The sequence below is a fragment of the Rhinopithecus roxellana genome, chromosome 10 (assembly GCF_007565055.1).
Source record: "Rhinopithecus roxellana isolate Shanxi Qingling chromosome 10, ASM756505v1, whole genome shotgun sequence".
In the NCBI taxonomy this organism is placed as follows: domain Eukaryota; kingdom Metazoa; phylum Chordata; class Mammalia; order Primates; family Cercopithecidae; genus Rhinopithecus; species Rhinopithecus roxellana.
The window spans coordinates 130040047-130065675 of NC_044558.1; the positions used below are offsets into that span (position 1 = coordinate 130040047).

A 25629-nucleotide genomic window follows, 5' to 3' on the forward strand; every position below is an offset into this window, starting at 1 on the left:
AGTTTATCTCAATTAATGAAGTCCATACAAGCTCCATCTGGGTTCTCTTTCCCTTTGCTGGGACCTGAGAATTCTCTCAAGACATTAAGCTGGGGCAGTCATAGAGTTCATATTGTTTGTTTCCCATCCCTCAGGAATCACTGTTCTCTCTAAAGTCCATTGTCTTAAAAATTGTTATTTCATATGTTTTGTCTGGTTTTTATTTGTGGGAGAGAGATTGTTTCAAGTAAAAGGGTAAATCCTGTCCCCATTACTTTGCCTTGGCCAAGAGTGAAAGTGGCCCATTAGATGATTTTTATCAGTGATTTTCAGCCTTTTCTATAGGGTTAGAATTCTTTGTTTAAATAAAATCTTGTCCCCAAGTGTCATGTATATGTGAAATAAACGAGGGCAAGATGGTGGTAGTGTAGTATATGCGCACATGTTCGTTTGTATGTGCTGGGGATATAGCAGAGCTTTTTTGCTCACTTGGATTCCCATTCCCATTCCTTGAGGGCTTTATAGCCCAATTTGAAAGTCACTAATATAGAGAGTACAAATAGGTATATAAAAAAGTAAGCAAATGAGAAAATAAGCCAGTTATTAGTTAAAGAGGAAACAAACTATCCAGAAAGGAAATTTACAGTATATCTCATGTTGGGGTTTAGAAGGATGTGTACAAAATAGTGTAATTGAAGATTGATAAAATAAAAAATCTGATATATCGGGTAAAGGAAGATAGGAGAAGTGACAGAGAGAGAGAGAGAATATGTGTGTGAAGAAAATAAGAAAGCTCAATCTCATAAGAAGTCTCAGATAATGTGTAGACTTTACAGAAAAGCAGTTTAAAAATGGTATTTAAAAATAAGGAATTGAATAGCATGAGAGTTGAAAAGTAGTTTAGCGGGAGGTCTACTGTTGATTGATAAAAATAAAAATTACCAAAAAAAGCAGATGGTAGGTTTGGAAGTGGAAATAATTGAATACAAAATTCTCTTGCAAGAAATTTGGCAGGGAAGGAAAGGAGAAAGAAGTTGGCCTCTAGAAGTGGGTGGGCTACGTGGCCGCATAATATATTTTTCCGTCCCATAACACTTGGACCTTTTAACTCCCCCCCCCCCCCTTTTTTTTTTTGAGATGGAGTCTTTCTCATCACCCAGGCTGGAGTGCAGTGGTGTGATCTCGGCTCACTGCAAGCTCCGCCTCCCGGGTTCACGCCATTCTCCTGTCTCAGCCTCCCGAGTAGCTGGAACTACAGGCGCCTGCCAACGCGCCCGGCTAATTTTTTGCATTTTTAGCAGAGACGGGGTTTCACCGTCTTAGCCAGGATGGTCTCGATCTCCTGACCTTGTGATCCACCCGCCTCGGCCTCCCAAAGTGCTGGGATTACAGGCGTGAGCCACCGCGCCCGGCCTTTTCCCCCTTTTTAACCTGTCTTTAAGGTGTGTTTTGTTTTGTTTTGTTTTGTTTTGTTTTGGTTTGTTTTGTTTTGTTTTGTTTTTTTGAGACGGAGTCTCATTCTGTCTCCCAGGCTGGAGTGCAGTGGAGCGATCTTGGCTCACTGCAACCTTTGCCTTCTGAGTTTAACTGATTCTCCTGCCTCAGCCTCGTGAGTAGCTGGAATTACAGGCATGCACCACCACACCCAGCTAATTTTTGTATTTTTAGTAGAGATAGTGTTTCACCATATTGACCAGGCTAGTCTCAAACTCCTGACCTGAAGTGATCCACCTGACTCGGCCTCCTGAAGTGCTGGAATCACAGGCATGAGCCATCATGCCTGGCCTGTCTTTAAGTTTTATCATTTATTTGTTTTGGAATCTGCTAGCAAGTGAATCTTACATACTTGTGCTATATTATATTATGTAATTCTCTAATAGAAACTCTAGAATTTCTCCTTGATGCTTTTTTATTTTGTAATTCTCTAATACAAGCTCTAGAGTTCCTCACTTACACTTTGATTAGTTGTATCATGCAAGTTAAAAACTATAATTTTCTAACATACTCAAAATTGAGAGAATAAAATATTCGTATATTATCCAGAATCCATATTTGCTTCATTTGGTTTTTAACCCCTTTAAAGTATTTTAAAGCAAATCTCAGTCAGACCTTGTCATTGTCTTTGTGTATTTCAGTATGCATTTGTAAACATAAAAAAAATTTTTTTTACATGATCACAGCACCATTATAACACTGAGCAAAATTAGTAGTAATATCTAAGTACTGTTTAATAGCCAGTTCATAATACAATTTTACCTCAAAAAATATTTTTAGACATATTTGTTTGAATTAGGAAACAAACTAGATACATCTGTGTGTTTCATAAGCCTCTGTAAACTAGACTGCCATGCTATTGACTATTGGTGGGGCATTTGTGTAGAAAGACTCACATTCTGGATTTGTATATTTTTTGTTGTTCTTCTTTGTGGTGTTTTTTTTTTTAGAGAAACGGGGTTTTACCACATTAGCCAGTGTTGTCTTGAACTCCTGACCCCAAGTGATTCTCCTGGCTTCCAAAGTGTTGGGATTATAGGCATGAGCCACTGTGGCCAGCCATGTGGTGTTTCTTAGGAATAGGAAGATCTGGCTGGGCATCGTGGCTCACACATGGAATCCCAGCACTTTGGGAGGCCGAGGCGGGTGGATCACCTGAGATCAGGAGTTCTAGACCAGGCTGGCCAACATGACGAAACCCTGTCTTTACTAAAAATACAAAAATTAGCCAGGTGTAGTGGCAGGTGCCTTAATCCCAGCTACTTGGGAGGCTGAGGCAGGAGAGTCACTTGAACCCAGGGGGTGGAGGTTGCAGTGAGCCGAGATTGCACCATTTCACTCCAGCCTGGACAAAAGAGCGGGACTCTGTCAAAAAAAAAAAAAAAAAAAAGAGAGAAGATCTAGAAGCTTGATTAGATTTCAAATCATGGGTAGTGCAGTGTATTTCATATTGCATCACATCAGAAGGTATAACATGTCAGGTTGTTTCATGAAATCAGGAGGTGACAAATGACTCCTACCATTATAAAATTACCTGTCAATCTTTCATCTAATGGTCTTATTCATTGAAGATTGCTTCCTGAATACTTTTTCTGTTGTATCCTCCACATTTGTCAACTGGAATTCTTTGGTAGATAACTTTCTCTCATTAATTAGAGCGGTTTGGATATTACGAAATGTGTTTTACATAAAATGTAGGATAAATGCTTAATTCTACTTAATTGCCAATTTTCAGAGTAACATTGATAACTTCATCAATATTAAGCAGTTAAAAAATAGACTCCTGGGTTGTTGGAATTTGTTAAAGGGTAAGTTGAAATTGTATTCTTAACCAATATAGATGTTGTTTTTAAAAATTACGTGATGAGGTAAAGCAGAGAACAAATTGAGAATCCATTATTAATTTTCCTAGTATTTAAAAGCTGTTAATATTTAAACTAAAGATTAGAAGTCATTAGTAGCTAAATTTACTAGCTTAGTAGTATACATTTTAGGGATTAAAGTTTAACGGGATATAATTCGTCTTGCAAAACCAAATACATATAGGGTAATACTAACTTGAGAGAGTAACATTGAATGGCATTTCTAACTAAATTGAAAGGCTTTTTTTTTTTTAGATGTGAAAGAGAATTTGCCCAAAAATGATATTTAACATTTAACTATTTGGATTTAAGCTACTTTTAGAGACATGTTGAAAATATTGTTTTTAAATATTGTTTTAGCATATATTTTAGTCTTAATTATTTTATAATTTCAACATTATTTTGCTGTTTTGTATTGAAATTTAAATGTATCATTGGCTACATTTATGAGCTTACTGTGTGCCAAGCACTGTTCTAAGTACTTTTATGTATATAACATATTAATCTTCAGAGCAATGCAAGAAGTAGATTCTAATATACTGATTTTATATATGAGATAGAGACACACAGAGGGTAAGTGACTTGCCTAAGTTTACTCGGTTTGTATGTAACAGAGCTTGGTTTCAAACTCAAACTCTGGCTCTGAAGCTCATCTTCTCAACTACTGCCATCTGAAATACTTGACAAATAGTGCAGGATAAGCCCCATTAAAAGGAGCTCACTAAGATTTATATTTTGTCTCACCTCTACTGAGGTGGAATTTTATATTTCTAGTATATATTTAAGATAGTATACATAGCTAGAGTGTGTATAGTATATTTTAATAGCATATTTTTGATGGTTCAGCACATTGAGTTACTTGTGGTTTATATATGAGGTGGGAACAATGCAAAGGTAAGTATTACCTGTACCTCTTTAAACTGAAGTCATTGTTCTCTAGTGAGAGACCGGTAGAAACTCACCTGTAGCTGAAGAAGTTGGGTTTATTAACTCACTGCAGTAAGGGAGAACTACATCATTGAGAATGGTGGGGATTTGTCTGGTGATTTGGTGGAGGGTTCGAGGTAAACAGGGTATTCTCTGGATTGGATATTGTCAGGAAGGAAGTGGGATAAGTCTATGACTTAGGGGTATCTTAATCTTACCTAGAAGGCTGAAGAAATGAAGCAGGGCCAAAGTTTGACTGGAAAAGAGCAGCAGTCACTCATATTAGCCAGGATAAGGAGATATTTGGTAATTTTTGTCATTTGGACAAAGTTCGTATTTTTTTCTACCTTCAGACATGATTACAGAGTGGTTTTGTTGTTTTCTGGATCCATTATAATCACAGAGTGACCTCATCTGATGTTGAATATTGATGTTTTGTAAAACTATTTATGTTCAGCATGACTTCAAGGCCTAGTGAGTGCCAGGCCATTGTTTTGCTACTAATTTTTCCACTAGTAAACCAGGTTCATTGCTGTAAAAATACAAGTTAGTAAACATTCATAAGCCAAAAGATAAAAGGTTAAATTACTTATAGAGAAACAAAAAAATAAAGAAACAAGATTTAAACTACCTAGTATCTTTGTAGACAAATAAATCTTTATACATAAAATATTTTGATAAATGTGGAATTATATTATTCACATATCTTTTTATTCCAGAGGTTTCTTTGCCTATCATTTCATTGCCAATTATGTAGCTGTTGTGCAATACAGAAAGTTAGGGCCAGGGTCATTGGAGTTGTGACACTGTGTCATCTTTATATATGTTTGATTAGTGTTCAGTAATCTGTATTGAGTAATCATATCTGTCTCTAGCCCTTAAATGTATACATCTTTTTCTGTTTGCACAAATAAATGTATAATATAGCATGGTCAATTTAGGGATATGTTTGATCATTATAGGCAAGAACAAGAGAATGCAATTTTTATAAGCTAGATGAAGACATTAATGTTGGTAACTATATGAGTTCTAGTGTTAAGCACCTAGTATTGAGTATTAAGCATCTACTATTTGCTGTGAAGATTCAGAAAATGGAGATGATGATTTATGGAGTTTGAGGAGCCCAGAGTTTCATTCATTATAAGCATTTCAGAATGTTAAAGGGTTTCTCAATCTTTATTACCGTATTTGAAATATTTTATCTGTGACATCTGAAGAAGTTACAGAACAGCATGTGTGAATTGATAGTGGCATTGTGATAAGAAATAACATGTTTTTCAATGTAGATTTTAATAAAATTACGATTATGATAAAAAATACTCATTATAAGTATATATACTTCCTGACAGTGTCTTTCATACAGTGTTTTTGAAATCTAGGTGGAAAGCAACACTAGTATGCACATATCTAAAAAATGGGGATACTCAAAATAAGTCCCTTTACACTAGTTCATAAAGTTTTACTGCATTATATGAATAAAGGTAACAGCTAAGACCTATATATAATAAAAACCATTATCTCAGCACTGGTTAGTTGTATATTATTAATAGTTTTAGTAAGTAGTTTCACATCTTTTTTTATATGTCATTTAATATCATATCAATCTAATTGAGATAGAAATATTTACCCTCTTTCTCAAGCATTAATTAAATGTGTATACATACTTTTAAAACTTCCGTTCTTTTTTCCTATTCTTGCCCTGTTGACATGGAAAAAATATCCTGAATTCTTGCTTTCGCTTTCTTCTTTTCTCCCTTTGTTCCACTTGGGAGGCTCCAAAAGTTCTGAATTATAATAGAAGTGAAGTGTTAGTTCTAGTGTCAGATTAATACAGAGGAAAATGAAAATTATAATTTTTAGTAGACTTTTATAATTAGTATTGCTAATCACCTGTTTCCTTTTGAAATATACCTTCTGTGCTCAGATCTAAAAAAGGATTTGAAGTACTTAAAAGTCTTGACAAGCCCCAAAGTCTCATTTAAAAAATACCATAGAAATCTCTACTTATCTCTTTTATCTTTCTGTAAGGTTGTGTTTTTGTTTATAGCCATAGCGGTTAAATTATAATAGTCAAAACTGTTATACCCTGAGTGCATAACACAATGTTTAATGCATGTTATGTTAGACAGTCTTTAAAATTAATATTTAAAATTGAGTTTTTAGTAAGTTGGAGATTTGCCATAATTAAATTATGGTAGATTATATTTGTATATTTATTAACAAGTCTATGAATGTTGTTAAGGACTTCTATAAGTAATGAACCATACCAGGAATAGGGCAGTGTTCCCATTCTCAGAGACTTTCCAATCTGTTGGACATAGGAGAGATTCCCTGTATGTGTACACATACACATACACACACACAGATGTGCAAAGATTGTGATACAAGGTGGACTGTAAGAAATGGCGTGTATCAAAGAAGTTATATAGAAATACTGAAGACAGTGAATAATTAACACTTGGGATCAGGGAAGGCATGTTATATGAATTAAGGGCAACATATTAACATTAGTTGTCCTCTTAGTTTAAATATAGAATTAAAATTATAGATGTTAGATAAAATTGTATTCAAAGATGGTTCTTTTATGTTAAGAAGTTGGCATTTTCTTTAATAAGTATTTAACTCATGATTTTCAATTTATCTCCTATTCTGTAAAGATAGATAATTCCTTTTTTTCCCCATTTTTAATTTTTATTTTTGGCAGCTCTTCACAGACGGAATCACAAATAAACTTATTGGCTGTTACGTGGGAAATACCATGGAGGATGTAGTCCTGGTGAGAATTTATGGCAATAAGACTGAGTTATTAGTCGATCGAGATGAGGAGGTAAAGAGTTTTCGAGTGTTGCAGGCTCATGGGTGTGCACCACAACTCTACTGTACCTTCAATAATGGACTATGCTATGAGTTTATACAAGGAGAAGCATTGGATCCAAAGCATGTCTGCAATCCAGCCATTTTCAGGTACATTTTTTCTGAATTTTTCCTTTTGAAAAATATGGGCATTTAAGTGCATTAAGGAAATATTTTTTAAAATTACCTTCTCTTTGTTTGAACAACTATTTGGTTAACTTAGAAACTTTCTTTAGCTAGGGTTTTTGTTTTTGTTCTTGTTTTCCCTAAAAAGAAAGAAGTAAATTTCTTTATATCTGCAGTTCTCATCATTGACTCTTTGCAAAGGAAAAACTACAAGAGCTTCTGGATTAACCAGCTGCAGAGAGTCGAGGCTTCTGCTTAGTTTTTCCTAGTTAGTATTTGAGTTGAAGTGTTATACATTTGTTACTAACGATTGCTTATTACTTAATTATTCATGTTTTCAGAGTTCTTGCTTAGTACAATTTTATGAATTTGGTTAACAATTCTTTGTTCTTTAAGTTGTTCATTATGATTGTGTTTTCGATAAAGAATAATATCATATATGCTTGATCATTTTTCCAAAATTGCCAACTTTAAAAATTCTCTTTCTGCTCTTGAAAACTCTAGAAAATGGTCTTGATTGGAAAACAGCAGGTTACTTCATAGGTTAAAGCAGCAGTTCGCAACCATTTTGGTCTCAAGACCTCTTTATAGCTCTTTGAGGCTGAGTGCCCAAAGAGCTTTGTTTTAATATTTGATTAACGTTTATCAATATTTGCCATATTAGATACTAAAACAAATTTTTTAGAATAAAAGAATATCAAGTGCATGTCCTGTTAGCTATCATTGTGATGAAATTATCACATATCATGTAACCTCTTGAAAACTACACTATACACTTGTGAGAGAATGAGAGTGAGAAAGGTAAATAACATCTTGTGAAAATAGTTTCAACTTTACAAAACTCCTGAAAGGCTTTTGGATGGCCAGGGGCTCCCTGATCGTAGTTTAAGAATTGCTAAGTTAATACACTGGTAAAAATGGAATGTACCAGTATCACTGACCTATTGTAAACCTATATCAAATAATATATTAAAATATTTTGGCATAGAAATCTGTTCAAACCCTAGTTTTTAGCCATTACATATATTTTCTTCTTTTACATGAGTCTGATCTTTAGATGTATTAAGAGATTCTGATTAATACATTTGTGTTTACTGTATATCAATTGTTTGGTAGTCTTTAGGCTTGCATGTATTTATAAATCCTCAATCTTGTTCACAGTGGTTGGCAAATACCTATATAACAGCAGTAAAAATGAATAGATGCATAAATTGGATCCCCCCCAAAGCTGGTTTTGTATATATACAAAAACATACTTCATGAAGTTCCTAGAGAAAGGCCACATGAGTTTCCTTGTAACTAAAGCAGAGAGTAAAACATGGTTTATCTTTTTCAGTAACCTCAAATAGAAAAAATTATTATGGTTTTTGATCAAGAACAGTGAAGGTTTGTCAAGGCTGACTTTGGTATTTGATACAACGTTATAAACATGTTTTCAGTAAAAGTGTCCTTTTCTATGCGTTTTGGTTAGATCTACTTATATATTATTCCTTTCCAAAATGCCAAAGGCTTTGTTTATTTTTCTCTACTTAGATCTTTTTAAAGATATGTTTTTTATTGATACATCCTCCACAGACATCCTCCCTCATTATGAATATCAGAGTGGTACTTTTGTTATAATACACAAACCTATATTGATACACCATTGTCACCCAAAGTCCACAGTTTACATTAGGGTACACTCTTGGTGATGTACATTCTGTGAGTTTGGGCAAATATATAATGCACGTATCCACTGTTAGTAGTGTCATACAGAGGAGTTTTACTGCTCTAAAAAAATCCTCTGTGCTCTGCCTATTCATCCCTCTTTTCCCCTTAACCAGTGGCAACCACTGATCTTTTTACTGCTTCCCAGTTTTGCCTTTTTCAGAATGTCATATATTTGGAGTCATTTAGTTAAGTAACCTCATTAGATTGGCTTCTTTGACTCAGTAATACGCATTTGTTTCTTCCATGTCTTTTTATGGCTTATTGGCAGATTTCTTTTCAGGGTGCTGAATAATATTTCACTGGATGTACACCAAATCTATTTTGTCCGTTCAACTACTGAAGGACATTTTGGTTGCTTCCAAGTTTTAGCAACTATGAATTAAGCTGCTCTAAGAATCTCTCTGCAGATTTTAATGTAGACATACAAATTTTTAACTCCTTTGGGTAAATGCTGACAAGCATGATTGCTGGATTGTATGGTAAGAGTGTGTTTAGTTTTGTAATAAACCACCAAACTGTTTCCCAGAATGGCTGTGCCATTTTCCATTTCCACTAGTGATGACTGAGAGTTGCTGTTGCTCCACATCCTCACCAGCATTTGGTGTTGTAAGAGTTTTGAATTTTGGCCATTCTAATAAATGTATAGGTATCTTATTGTTTTTGTTTGCATTTCCCTGATATGTAATATAGAATATCTTTTCATGTGCTTATTTACTCATCTGTGTAAGGTATTTGGTCCATTTTTAAATTGGGTTGTTTGTGTTCTTATTGCTGAATTTTAAGAGCTGTTTGGTGTATTTTGGATAATAATCCATTATTGGATATGAGTTTTGCAAATATTTTCTTCCAGTCTGTGCTTTATCTTTTTATTCTCTTGACAGTGTCTTTTGCGGAGTAGAAAGTTTTAATTTTAATGAAGTCCATCTTATCTGTTCTTCCTTTCATGGATCATGCCTTTGTTGTCGTTTTTTAAAAGTCATTGCCAAATCCAGGGTCATCTACATTTTCTCCTATGTTATCTTCTCACAGAGTTTTAGTTTTGGATTTTACATTTAGGTCTGTAAGCCATTTTGACAAAATTTTAATGAAAGTGTAAGGTATATGTCTAGATTCATGTTTTTGCGTGTGAAGGTCCAGTTGTTCAGCACAATTTATTGAAAAGTCTGTCTTTTCTCCATTTTATTTCCTTTGCTCCTTTTCAAAAATCAGTTAACTGTATTTATGTGGGTCTATTTCTGGGTTCTGTATTCTGTTTCTTCATCTGTTAGTCTAATCTTTTGCAGATATCACACTACCTTAATTACTATAACTTTATAGTAAGTCTTGAAGTCAAGTAGTGTTAGTCCTCCAGCTTGTTCTTCTCTTTCAATATTGTGTTGGCTATTCTGGGCCTTTTGCCTCTCTCTATAAACTTTATTTTTTACATTTTAAAATTGACTTTTTAAGAATTTATTTTTAATTGACAAATAATAATTGTGTATATTTGGGATACAGTATTCATGTAAACTTTAGAATCGGTTTTTCAGTATCTCAAAATAACTTGCTGGGATTTTGGTAGGAAGTGCACTGAATCTGTAGATCAAATTGGGAAGAACTGACATCTTGGCAGTATTGAGTCTTTTTATCCATGAACATGGAATATCTCTTATTTAGTTATTTGCTTTCTTTTATCGTAGTTTTATAGTCTTCCTCATGTAGATCTTGTACATAGTTTGTTAGATTTATACCTAAGTATTTTATTTTTGGGGGTGCTACTGTAAAAGGAGTGCATTTTATTTTCAAATTTCACTATTCATTACTGTTATGTAGGAAAGCAATTGACTTTCATATTTTTTTTTATCCTGCAAGCTTGCTATAATTGCTTATTCCAGGAGGTTTTTTTGGTCCATTCTTTTAGATTTCCTCCATAGAAAATCATGTTGTCTACTTCTTTTTTTTTTTTTTCTTGTCTTAATGCATTAGCTAGGACTTTCAGTACAGTGTTAAGAAGGATTGGTTAAAAAGTTATGTTCTTTCTTTATTCCTGATCTCAGTGGGAAATCTTCAAATTATTTGTCATTAAGTAGGATGTTAGCTGTAGTTTTTTTGTAGATATTCTTTATCAGATTGAAGATACTGTCTCTTTATTCCTAGTTTGCTGAGTTTTTATGATAATGGGTGCTGGATTTTGCAAAATGCTTTTTCTGCACATGTTGATAGGTTCGTGTGATTTTTCTGTTTTAGTCTGTTAATGTAATGAATTACATTAATTAATTTTCAAATATTGAACCAGCCTTGTATACCTGAGATAATCCCACTTGGTCACAGTGTATAGTTTATTTTTATACATTGTTGGATTTGATTTGCTTATGTTTTGTGTCAGCAAATATATTATATAAAAAAGAAGCATTTAAAAATAATGTTTTAAATAGGAAATACAAAAATGTAGTGTTTTCTGTTGTATATGATATTTGCTAATAGAAAACAATTGTACACTTGATTAAAGTGTTTTTAAGAACTCTTCTTTTTCAATGAGCATTTTATTTAGTTAATAAAAATTTGATTTGTTTATAGTTCTGAAAAAATTTGATTATGGTAAATACAACATAAAATTTACCATTGAAGCAGCATTTTTATCTGGGGTAATACCTGAGGTTGGTTGTCCCACAGCTACAGAAAGTTAGGATGCAGACGACCAGAGTGAGATTAAGAGCGCAAGTTTAATAGGCAAAAGAAAGAGAAGAGCTCTCTGTGCAGAGAGGGGTCCCAGAGAAAATGGGTTGCCAGTTCTGTGCTGAAACGCACAGGGTTTTATAGATTAACTGGAGGAGGCAGTGTTTGATTTGCATAGGGCACAAAAGATTGGTTGGACCAGGTGTGCCTTTTGCATAAAGCATGTAGAAGCTGGTGGCCCCACTTTAATCTTTTATTATGCAGATGGTTCTCTACCTGGCCAGTGCCATGTTGCCTGCTTCTTTTACTGGACACATGATGACAAAGAAAAGAGAAGATGGAGCAGGCTCCATGTTGAACATACCTGGCTTCCAGGTAGCCCTTTTCTATTGGCACAGCTGCCGGCATTTACCCATGCAAGCTTCTAGCTTGCTTATCTATGTCTGCAGCTTGAATTTTCAGGCCACTCTTAGTTAGAAGTGATTTGGGGGCTGCTTTCTATTAAAAGGGAGCCCTTACCGATAACTCCTTTACCTTCACTATCTGCCTAAATAATTTCTTCCTGGCTCTTGTGTCACCATCTTAACCGTTTTTTAACATGTACAGCTCAGTAGTGTTATTACATTCACATGGTTGTGCAACTAATTTCCTGAAAATTTTTTTTTTATCTTGTAAAATTACAATTCTATCTTTTTTTTTTTTTTTTTTTTTTTTTGAGACAGAGTCTTGCCATGTCAGCCAGGCTGGAGTACAGTGGTGCAATCTCGGCTCACTGCAACCTCTGCCTTCCAGGTTCAAGCAATTCTTCTGCCTCAGCCTCCCAAGTAACTGGGACTACGGGTGCTCACCACCTCGCCCTGCCAATTATTGTATTTTTTAGTGCCCACCACCTCGCCCTGCCAATTATTGTATTTTTTAGTGTCCACCACCTCGTCCTGCCAATTATTTTATTTTTTAGTAGAGACAGGGTTTCACCATGTTGGCCAGGTGCTGGTCTCAAACTCCAGACCTCAGGTGATCTGCCCACCTTGGCCTCCCAAAGTGCTGGGATTACAGGTGTGAGCCACCAGGCCTGGCCAATTCTATGCTCTTTAAACGACAAATCTTCCTTCCTTCCTCCAGCCCCTGGCAACCATCACTACCTTCTATCTCTAGGAATTTGACTACTTAGGTATATCATGTTAGTGGAATCATGTAATGTTTGTCTTTTTGTGACTGGCTTCTTTCACTTAGCATGAACACTTCAAGGTTCATCTATGTTGTGTAGCATGTGTCAGAATTTTCTGTTTTTTCAAGGCTTAATCATATTCCTTTGTATTTATATACTATATTTTGTTTATTCATCCATGCATGAATAAACATGGGCTAGTCACTTTTGGCTGTTGTGAATAATGTTGCTGTGAACATGGATATGTAAATATGTTTTTGATACCCTGCGTTCAGTTCTTTTGGATAAATGCCCAGAAGTGGAATTGCTAGATCATATGGTAATTTTGGTTTTAATTATTTGAGGAACCACCATACTGTTTTCTGTAATAGCTGCACTGTTTTATATTCCCATCAGCAGTGCACAAGGGCACCAATTTCTTTACGTTCTTACCAACAGTTATTTTATTTTTTATAGTAGCCATTCTAGTGGATATGAGGTGGTATCATATTGTGCTTTTGATTTGCATTTGCCTGATGAGTAGTAATGTTGAACATACGCTTATTGACCATTTGTTTACTTTTTCTGGAGAAACACCTATTCAGGTCCTTTACCTATTTTTTCATGGGGTTATTTGTTATTTTTTGTTGTTGAGTTGTGGGAGTTTGTTATATGTTCTGAATGTTAACTCCTTGTTAAATACATGATTTCCAAATATTTTATCTTATTCTGCAGGTTGCTTTTTCAGTCTGTTGATTGTGTCCTTTGATGCATAGTTTTTAATTTTGATGTGGTAGAATTTATTTTTACTTTTGTTGCCTGTGCTTTTGGTGTCATAGCCAAGAAATCATTGCCAGATATCCAGTGTCATGAAGCTTTCCCCCTGTTTTCTCATGAGCGTTTTAATAGTTTTAGTTCTTATGTTTAGATCTTTGGTCCATCTTGAGTTAGTTTTCGTATATGGTGTATGGTATAAGGAAAGGGTCCAGCTTCGTTCTTCTGGATGTGGATGTCTAGTTTTCCCAGTACGATTTGTTGTCCTTTCCTCATTTAAGGTTCTTGGCACCCTTGTTGAATACTGTTTGACTGTATAATTGTGGATTTGTTTCTGGGTTCTCTGCTCTATTCCATTTATCTATATGTTTTTCTTTATATACTATATATATTATATTAAAACTTCAGAGAAGGGGGGAAACAAAAAGCTTGAAGAAAGATACAATCTGTGTTACATGAAACACAAGGGGTGATCTATGTCAACAGAATATTATGTCTTAGAAATATTTACTAAACAAATGAAACAGATGATTTAGGAGGGGGTCACACGTATTTTTAAAATAAATGAATAATAATATCATTTCTAACAGTTTTATCCCAGGGTTTATATGAGACCCTGATTTGGGGTCTCTTACAAAACGTAATTTTCCTTTTTGCAAAGGGGACACACGTGCTGGAACTGACAGAACTCCACTGTGATGCTGTGATGACAGCATCACACTGTTTTGATTACAGTAGCTTTGTGTAATAAGTTGAAGTCAGGAAGTGTAAGACTTCCAACTTTTCTTTTTCAGTGTCATGGACTGTCAGGTCCCTTGAGAGTCCATGAATTTTAGGATAGATTTTTCCTTTTCTGCAAAAATTGCCTTTGGGATTTTGATGGAGATTGCGCTGAATCTGTGGATTACTTTTGGTGGTATTGAAATATTAACAATATTGTTTTCCAATCCATGAACATGGGGTGTCGTTCTGTTTATTTGTGTATTTAATTTTTTTCAATTTACAAGTCTTTCACCTCCTCAATTATTCCTGAGTGTTTATTTCTTTTTGATGCTATCGTAAATGGAATTGTTTTCTTAATTTCTTTTCTGGATTGTTCATTGTTAGTGTAGAAGTGCAACTGATTTTTGTGTGTTGATTTTCTGTTCTGCAACTTATGTTGAATTCGATTTTTAGTAAAAACTGTTAATTTTCTTAAAATCATTCTTTAAAATTTTCATGCTTTGTTCAGTCCTTATTTATTAAAAAATTTAGATGAGTATGGAACTTGTGATTAGGCCATAGTTAATTTTTAAAATCTCCTCAGAAAGCCTAGTTTTTAAGTGTATATAGGTGGCTGCCACGGTTACGATAGAAGTATACTTATTTCCATGAGAAGATTTGTATTGTAAATCAACTGCCTTCCTTTCTGCTATGATCTGAATATTTGTGTCCCCTCAAAAACCTTTTGTTCAGACCTGATTCCAAAGAAATAGTATTAAGAGGTGTGTCCCTTTGGCAGTATTAGTCATGGGGGTGGAGCTCTCATGAATGGCATTAACGCCCTTATAAAAGAGGCCCAAAGAAATTTGCTTGCCCCTTCTACCATGCGAAAACGCAGCAAGAAGGTGCCATCTGTGAGGAACAGAACTGTGAGAAAGAAATTTATGTCATTTATAAGCTACCTTGTTTATGGCATTTTTGTTAAAGCAGCCTGAAAGGACTAAGACACTTTACATGTTAATTGTGTTATATAAAAGATAAAAAAGACCAGTAATTTTGAGACCTGTAGATACTGGCTTGAATTCTGGAGTGAGAGAAGAAGGTGATGTGGCTTTATTATCAAAGAATAGGCAGTATTTTAAGTGGATGCTCATTTGGTTTTTGCATAAGAAAACATTTTTGTTACAATTATTAGTACAAGAGATTATTAAAAATCCAAAATAGATTTTAATCCACCTGACATTTCAGTTACTATCAGCAGAGTAACTGGACAACTTCTAACATTACATTTTTTTAATACACAGAAAATTCAAGTAATTTAAAAACTGCTTTAGATTAATCTTGAAATATATATTTGCTCTGGAATGACCATATTGCAGCATGATTCTCATGAACTTCAAAATACTTTATTTAAAAAACAACTTGAGGCAGCAGAAGTATTATAGTTGTCTGACTTTATCCGTGTGATGTATAGGGCCTCCTTGTCTCCTGATCTCAGTAAGCTTACACTGATCATTTCAGATCAGAAAAGCAGAAATGGCTTAGTTCTAAAGGGACTGTTTGGAAAACATTTCCAAATAACTGCAGCACTTGGATGACTACTTCCCTGAGTTTTGCTTATTCACTGAAAGCAGAACTACGGTGCTGAGCCCTCCAGTGACATGGGCCTTCTGCTCTCCCAGACATTTGCCTCTCTTCACACCTGCTCTGAATCCAGCATGGAGCAGACGAGGGAGTCATGGAGTTCTGTCAGTTCCAGCACGTGTGTCCCCTTTGCAAAAAGGAAAATTACGTTTTGTAAGAGACCCCAAATCAGGGTCTCATATAAACCCTGGGATAAAACTGTTAGAAATGATATTATTATTCATTTATTTTAAAAATATGTGTGACCCCCTCCTAAATCATCTGTTTCATTTGTTTAGTAAATATTTCTAAGACATAATATTCTGTTGACATAGATCACCCCTTGTGTTTCATGTAACACAGATTGTATCTTTCTTCAAGCTTTTTGTTTCCCCCTCTTCTCTGAAGTTTTAAAACCAGTTTTAACTGGCTTAAAGTGTGTTTGTGTCTGTGTGTGTGTGCGTGTACATGCATGCATTTGCACTTTCCTTTGTTTTGATTTTATAACCACCTGGCCTTTTCATCAAGTTGCCTGGTGCTTAAGTACCACAGTTCATTTGGGCTTAGCTTTCTGTGTATATATGCGACTGACATAAAAATAATTTGTTTTCTGTATTCTTGTGGACATGAGTATATGGTCTTAGGGAGGGTCATTCAAAATGACTTAGCTTATAAAAGTAAATGTTTATTTACTCATTTGTTTGAGAGGTATGAACCAAAGTACACATATATAAAAAGGTTATGGATTTTAGTATTTTAATAATGTATTAGATTAAAGATGAGACTAATACTGTTGATTGAGGATGATAATTTGACAATTTACAGTGACATAAAGGAGAAGGAATTTATTGGTACTTGTAATTGCGAATACTGAGTTCAAACATGGGGTAAATCCAGGGACTGTAACAATGTCATTAGGAATATCACTTTATTCTGTTTATTCTTTTACCTTTTTTTTTCTCGCAAACTTTCCTTAGGACTCTCCATAATATTATCAGTTGGTTTCTCTGACCGGTTTAACCACCACAGGGGGAGAATTTTCCTAATTTTCTAATAGCTTCAACAAAAGTGAGATCAAGTCTCTGGCTTAGCTTGGGTAATATGTGCTGAACCAGCCTGAATGATAGAATGCTCTGAGCAAGTCAGGGTCATATGTTCACTCACTGTTGAAGTGAGTGATGCACATGGGATGCAGTTAGGATTGAAATCAGTTCTGTAGTAATGACATGAACTAAAAGTAAGAGGGACAGAAGTTTCTCCAAAGGAAAATCAGGACTCTTTAGTTACTAGGAATGAAACAAAAACAAGAATATTTACAATAATATAGAAATGTAATAATAAATGTGTTATTTAAGGATTGATATAATGCTAGGTTCTCTGTGGGCCTTAAGTGGTTTTCAAATGTTTTTGCATATTAAAATCACTCGGGAAGGTTTTAAATATCTCAGTGTCCTGACTGCACACCAGGCCAGTTAAATCAGAATTTCGTTAGTTTCTGTGTAATTACTTTGTTTTGAAGTTCCTTAGGAAAATCATGCTAACAAGAACTAGGTAGACAGAGCTGGTAGACAGAGCTGGTAGAGCCGAGGTTCGAAAAGAGGGATTTCAGGGAACAGAGAAGTTCACATGGGAGAAGCAGGATCCAATGGAGAGAACAGAGGGGCCTCAGAGACAGAAAGAAGGACCTCCAGCCTAGGAGGTACCTTTCAAAGGAAGCCTGGGACTCTAATCTAGTTTCAGAGAGTACACTCAAAATCTTAAGTATCAAAGATCTTGCCAACTTCAGTGGATATTCAGTGGTTCGGGAATCTGACTCACCAATGGATCCCCATCAGTCAGTCAGAAGTGAACTCAAATGTGCAAACATAGGGTCCTGGGTCCAGTGATGAATCTGATTCTGAGTCACAGCACCATAACTGTTAAAGAAAAAATTATTCAGTGATACTTGCTAAAGCATGATAAGGCCGATTTTCTTCAGAATCATTGAGATACTGGTATAGGGACCCACAGCAGTGGGATTTTGGAATTGGAGAAGAGAAACTGGGCCCAACTCCAAATGCAGCATGGGCAAGTGGGAATGTATATCCAAGGAGCAGGGTAGGGGTTGGTGGATGGAAGATTAAGAGTAACATCAGAGTAAGGGGTTTCTGGGTAGAACAACCTAATGGTTCTTGCTGAAGATGGCCAGAGTAATTAATTTGGGGAATGGTGAAGGATAAGGAACCTGATCAGATATCAAGGGTGGGGATACTCTCGCTAAACTGGACTCAGTAGGATTCTTGCTAAAACTGGTTTTTACAACAGGGAGCACAGGTAGGTCTACAAGAAGATTCAGGAGACTGACTAAAGTTTCATCAAGAATCTTTGTCAGTAGACTTGACCTTTTTGATACTTAAGTTTTTCTTTTTATGCGGTTTTGTTTTAAACAGGCTAATAGCTCGTCAGCTTGCTAAAATCCATGCTATCCATGCACACAATGGCTGGATCCCCAAATCTAATCTTTGGCTAAAGATGGGAAAGTATTTCTCTCTCATTCCCACAGGATTTGCAGATGAAGACATTAATAAAAGGTAAAATTATTTTTACATTTGAAATTATGTTTTACGTTGCTTTGCTCTATGATAGGGTTTCAAAGGTAATTGTAAAGTTTCATTGTATAAAATATGGTTTTCTTTCTTTGCATTGAAGTAAAATAAGCATTGATTCTTTGGCTGTAAGATGGCACTACAGAAAAAACTGCCTCTCTATCCCCCTCAGTGTCCCCTTCCAAAAAATATGCCCTACAACAGCAAGGGGCAGAGGTGGAAGTAGGGGAACACCATTTAAAAATAAAAAGGTAGGTGGTAATGGTGAAGCAAGATTTTTCTTGACTTTTTAAGATACTGCAGAATTGAGAGGCAAGTCTAGTATTATGTAGAATACGAGCACAAGAGCCTGGAGCCAAACAGATTAAATCTCAGCCGTACTGGTTAACATTTCTGTTGTGTAACTCACTCAACTAGGGAACTTACCTGTTTTCTTATCTATAAAATGGAAATTACAGTAGTAGTGTATTAACCATAGAGAGGTTTTGTGAAGATCGAGATAGTATATGTAAAGGTCTTTATAACAGTGCCTGGTCATCACGTAAGTGTTGAGGTAGCTACTGTTTTAAAAATTACTATTGTTATTCAAAGAAGGTTATTTGAGTTGTATTTCTTTCCTAGGCTCTCCAAGGCTTATTTTAAATCCTTAAGGTTAATGATTCTTTGGAAAAGCTGGAGGTGTACTATAGTAAATAATAGGAAGAAAACCCTTACCCCAGTAGAAAATAATACAGCTAGAACATAAAACACAATTAAAATATTAAATGCATTTTGTATTTCTTTTATTCCATTTTGTTTGTTCATGATTATAAGTTTTATAATCCTTTGAATCCCACAATTTTCATTCAACACTACCTTAAAAAAAAAAAATTTTAAAAAAGCACCGCATTTTTGACCAGTCATACCATTTTGAAAAGAACATATGAGGACTACTTGTGGAAGTTGTATGTAGAGAAGAATACAGTAGTGGGGAAAATATAGGTAGAAACCACCTGAACAGGCAAATTAAAATGTAAAAAGAATCTGTATTTATACTGTTAATGGAGAAGCAAGGAGTAATTCGAGAGACTTTGGAGAAAAAATCAAGACGTCATCAAGTATTAAGGGAAGGAGGGAAGGAGTATAGCTGTTTTGTAAGCCTGATTGGTGCTATTGAGGAATGAGTGGTAGCAGCCAATTTTGTTTCCTTTGATTTTTTAATCAAATTAATACAAGTATAGATAATAATTAGTATAGATGAGGACAGGACAAAAAGCCATGATTTCTAGTCCAGCTCACCATGCTGCCTCCCGCCCTTCACAGTCTCACTACTCTGTGGCAATTTCTATAATAGTTCTGTGTTTAACATAACTGGATTATATAAGGATACCTTTATTTTTTATCAACTTTTATAGACAGTAATCTTTTGACTTTTCTGAGAATTTAGATTTATATTGCATTTACCCTTTCAACCTTGAAATACGTATTTTTAATTTTTAAAATAGTCTTTGTAACTTTAAATAACATTCTTAAACTTCTGTTTATTAAATGCTTTGTATCTTTGTTTTGTCATCTATAAAATTGACATAAATGTAAATTACTTAGAATAGTAGTTAGTAATTGTTAGTTATTACCTATATATATCACTTAGAAACACAAGTTTTTAGTGATTTTTTTTTTAACTTTTGTCCTACATTTTAATTGCTGCTCAGTTTCTTTTATTCATGTCTAAACTTACTATATAGGTTTTCTTTATTCTAACTTTTGACATAATCAAACTTGAAAAAAAGTCACACAAGATATAACTCTTCTTTTAAAACTAAAAGGTTCCTAAGTGATATCCCAAGCTCTCAGATTCTTCAGGAAGAGATGACTTGGATGAAGGAGATTCTTTCCAACCTGGGCTCACCTGTTGTGCTTTGCCATAATGACCTATTGTGTAAGAATATAATCTACAATGAGAAACAAGGTAGGTGTTTGACCTTAGCAGTAAGTAAAATTGATTTATTTTATGTTCTTAATGGTCATTTCATCTCTATATCAATAAAATAAATTCAAATGCAAGGAGTAAGATCATGCATGAAACCTTGAAAGATTTTCTTTTAGGTTATCAAGTTACGGTAACTGATAATTTAGGATATATATTCTTTTAATATTTGTATAAAATATGTTTTTTAGAATTGGTTAGAAACGGATTGTGATTTCTGTGGGATTTTTAAGTATAAAATGATGAAATGAATTTGTTTATAAATTTAATTGCAAAACTTATTTGGTTGTTCATGAGTTGAACATGTACCTGCTTATAATGGGGGATGTGGAAAATCAACAAAGTGACATTGAACTGCTTTATAAATAGAAAAATTTTCTCACAGTGTTGGGAAGGACAACAATATTGAAAACAAATGTGTCTCCAGGTTTCTCATTATCTATTTATTATGTTGATTTGGTAGTTATTTCAATGCTAAGGAGAGAGCTCCAGATGAAGGAGATATTATTTGTAGTTTCTCAAATTTATGTCTACTAAAGTAATCAAGAAATCTTGGTAAATAATTTCAACATTTTTTGAGGTAGCCTAATACTTTTTGGTGAAATGTTTTTGTGTTCATATTTGTACACTGTATTCAATTTCTGTTTTCATATTTAAGAACCACTCGGTTGTATTATATTACTGGCTAAAGTGGTTTGAGGTTTGGTTGCTAAATGATAGATGCCCTTCAACGCTAAATTGAAATTTAAAAATGAAATTTTGGTTGAAGGATTCTTACTAACAAAAAAATGTTTTTGAAACCGTGTTTTCATTTTATAGGAAACTAGTTTATTTTATTTTATTTTTTTTCTTTTTTGAGACGGGATTTCGCTCTTGTCACCCAGGCTGGAGTGCAATGGCATAATCTTGACTCACTGCAACTTCCGCCTCCCAAGTTCAAGTGATTCTCCTGCCTCAGCCTCCTGAGTAGTTGGAACTACAGGTGCACATCACCACGCTCGGCTAATTTTTGTATCTTCTTTTTTTCCTTTTTTTTTTAAGAAGAGAGAGTTTCCCCATGTTGGCCAGGCTGGTCTTGAACTTCTGACCTCAGGTGATCCACCCACCTCGGCCTCCCAAAGTGCTGGGATTACAGGCATGAGCTACCGTGCCCGGCCTTCTCTGTTTTTTTTTTTTTTTTTTTTTTTTTAAGTGATGGGATCTCACTATGTTACCCAGGCCTGGAATGCAATGGTGTAATCATGGCTCACTGCAGCCTTCAACTCCTGGGCTCAAGCAGTCCTCTTGCCCCACCCCCCTGAGTAGCTGGGACTACAGGTGCATGCTACCATGCCTGACTAATTTCAAATTTTTTTTTTTGTAGAGATGGAATCTTGCTATGTTGCCCAGGCTGGTTTTGAATTTGTGGCCTCAAGTGATCCTCCTGCCTTGGCCTCCAAAAGTGCTGGGATTACTGGCGTGAGCTACTGTGCCTGGCCTGAAAACCGGTTTTTGAAGATAGTTATTACAGTTGGAAGAGCCGATTTTGAATCAAAATTGTGCTGTTGTAAATATACTAAAGCCTAAGAATTCACATTAGCATGGTCATAATTATATTAAATTACTGTTTATGACCCTTCTTAGAGTGTAAGGCGGGACTATTCAAATACAAAGGTTGATAGATATAGCTGACTTTCACTTTAAGAAAACGAAAGGTACACTGTCGAGTGGTAGGCTTACGCACATATTGCCGAAAATATGTTCGAGAATTTTTTATGTTTGATATTTCAATGTCGATTAGAGATCTAATTTTTTCAAAAACATACTGAACTAACATTTTTGTTTTGAATCATCTTGAAATGCTCATGTGGAATCATTTTTAAAATTTTGAGCATACCCTAAAATATTAAGTACTTGACAGTGTCCTTTAATGTCTTTTTGTCTATTATATATAATTATCATAGTTTATATGCACTACATTATATACTGGTAACCAAATCTCAATGCCATTTGTGAGACTAGAGCATTAGTTATGCATTAAAGCAGTGTATGAGCTTGTAAATTCAGTGCAGGACCTAATAAAACATTTTATATAATGGAATTTCAAGTGAGGGACTTCATCTTACATTTGAAGTGGACACTCAGCTTTATTTTTAACTGCAAGTTGATCAAAGAGAATCTGTTATTTCCTTTAGAATATAATTTTAAACTTTCATATTTTTATTTTTATAAGTTTCTTTTGCATATTCATTTCACAGAACAAACTTGTTTATATAAAACCAAAAAATAAGGGACCAAAAAAATCAGATTACTTTGTCTTGGGTATTAAAAAATACATTTTCACTTTTTTATTTAAATGGTCACTTATCTCTAAACTATTTGTCAGTTATGTGAAAAGTTCCCATGTTTTCACATAAAATCTTTGTTCAGTTTGGCCTTAAGAATGCAAGGTTGTCATTTGTTTTTGTGCCAAGTTACTTGAATCATACCTTTGTGTCTAATTTTCCTTTCACAGAAAATTTTTACAGCTGTACAGATGAACTGTTTTGATACATTTTTTAGAGTTTGCCTTTTTTATTGAAGTCTCTTTTGTATCATTTGTTTTTTCTTAGTCTTTGTGGTTATGTATGTGTCTTAGTTACAGAAATGTTCTGTTTTTTTTTTCTCTCTCCTTACCAGTGGTTTTATAATGTTCACTAGGAAGTCTAGTTTTGATCCCATGGTATCTGTTTAAAAAATAATTTCTATGTGAATAGTTGAAACATAAGCATTAAGAAATATGGTTAGAATGTTCAAATAAAAATCTAAAGCTGGAGTATGACAAGACGCTTACTTAGCCTAGTCTTTAGTGTTACATTTCAAATTAGGAACTGATGGTTTTGAGGTAATTTAACTATATGACATATTTGAGTGTTTACTATAAGTAGAAGATACCATGCCTTATACTTAAAAGGTATGAATTATATTATTTAATAAATTTAATAGGCAAAAATAGTCAATATTGAGTAAATTTAATATGCAAACTAGTTATATGTTTGCATTTAATATGCAAATAATATAATATGCATGTAGTATAAGTAGTAGATATGTTTGCATATTAAATGCAAGTGTATAACTGGTAAATATGGGACTTAATTAACAGATAGATATGACGTGACGATTCAGTTCACTAAAAGTGCAACTTTTAGTTTCTATCTTAACTATAACTTGTGAGATTAATTTCGAGATTAATTTATATTAATCTCTATAATATAACCTGAGAGATTAATTTAGATTAATTTAGAATTAAGATGTGTATGTATATGAGTATATGTATACATAACATATTTATACACAAGGCACACATACCATGAGCACCCTGCAGGTTGTAGGCATTTTTACATGCGAATGTTGTTGGAACTGATAGGCATCACAGGAAGAAATTGTATATATTTGAGATTGTAGCATAGCATTAACACTTATGGCAGCAATTTTGAAAAGGTTAATTAAAGCTAGAGATACAGACTGCAGTTATTTATCTTCTTAAACTAGTTGCCTTATTATAGCATATAAATGCCATGTTGAGTCTTTTGAGATTAAGATAATTTCCATATAAAATAAATGATTAAGCTGCATATTCACAAACATGTTTGATTTGTTATTACTTCTTAAGTCATTCATATGACTTGAGCTCCGGGTTTCATTACTGTGTACCCAACTTTGAGATACCAATAGATAAAACATAATAAGATGAAAGCCAAGGAACTGGCCTTAAAATCATCAAGCTCAGTCTTTGTCTGCAGTATGTTTCAGACCCTTAATTTCTCAGAAGTACAAATTTTAGGCAAACTTCTTAAATTTATACTAGATTATCTTGATGTCTCTGCATGTATGTTTAAACCATAGTAACTTAGATTTTGTACTAGACAATCTCTGACTCTTAAAAGCAGATACAATTAAAGCTTGGTTACTACCAAGAGAAATCAGAAAGAGTATAGATTTTGGAACTAAGCACATTTGAGTTTAGATCCCTACCCAGTTACTTACAGAAATAAATAGTATTAGACATATCATTTTATCTCTTTATGTCTTTATGTAAGCACAGACTGTTCTTGACAATTTACATCAGAATCACCTATGGTACTTGGGAAAAAGTTTGGATTTCTGGGCCCCACCCATGACCAATTAAACAATAATTTTTATAGATAGGCTTAGAAATTTTGTGTTTAACAGATTCTGAGGCAGTTTTTGTGCTATTGATAGTCTAGAACTTTAGTTTGCTTTATTTGTAACTTAGAGACAGTATCTACTTCAGATGGATGCTAACAAGATTTTAGATTATGCATATAAAATATATAGCATTGGACCAAGGACTTAGCAGCTCTTAGTTGTAGCTATTATACTAACACAGGGGTTGGCAAACATTTTCTGTAAGGAGCTGTGTAGTACAACTTTTAGGCATTGTGGGCCGGATAGTCTCCATTGCAACTTTTCAGCTGTGTGTTGAGGCATGAATATACAGCGATAGACAATGCATACCTAAATGAGTGTAGCTGTTTTCCAATAAAACTTTTTCCAAAGATAGGTGGTGGATTGGATTTGGGCTGAAGGTACATGGTTCACCAACCCTGTATTATGTTTATAGCATTTGTTTTACAAAGTGTATCTGATTCTGAAAAATTGAAAAATGGTTACTGTAGGCTAGATGGTAGGTAGTTAAGTCTTATAACTACTAGTAGTAGTTATAGGACTTAATTAACAGATAGATATGACATGACAATTCAGTTTGTCTTTAAGTGCAACTTTCAGTTTCTATCTTAACTGTAACTTGAGATACTAATTTAGAATTACAAATGTGTGTATATGTATATATGGGTCATATTTATACACAAGGCACACATGCTATGAGCACCCTGCAGTGTGTAGGCATTTTTACATGCGAATGTTATTGGAACTGATAGGCATCACAGGAAGAAATTTTGCCTCTACCTGCTCTCACCATGTCAGTTGACAGGACTCAGGACATGGGAGAAGAGTGAGCTTCCTTTCTGAAGTTGATGGTAGCTGTCAAGATTTTTGAAAAGTTAGTGCCAGGAATTAGGTGATTGGTAAGCAGCGGCCCATTCCTTGCCTTCAGTGAAATGACATCCTAAAAAGGTAAGAAAAGAATACTTAATGATAATGATGGTAGAATTTGATATATAATAAGGAAACCAAAAGCAGCGGTTCTTGCTCCAAAACTATAGGAATTATCAGTCATCTTTTAAATCA

At 34.4% G+C, this 25629-nt stretch overlaps 1 protein-coding gene across 1 annotated transcript in view; it reads left to right on the forward strand.

Annotated features, from left to right (window-relative positions):
- The window catches only part of ETNK1 (ethanolamine kinase 1), a 61508-nt gene that overhangs the window by 14518 nt on the left and 21361 nt on the right, over window positions 1-25629 (forward strand). Inside the window, exons 2-4 of the mRNA XM_010376253.2 lie at window positions 6967-7226; window positions 18279-18419; window positions 20240-20382. Of these exons, the coding sequence (XP_010374555.1) occupies window positions 6967-7226; window positions 18279-18419; window positions 20240-20382 (544 nt within the window). The remainder of the gene's footprint in view (window positions 1-6966; window positions 7227-18278; window positions 18420-20239; window positions 20383-25629) is intronic.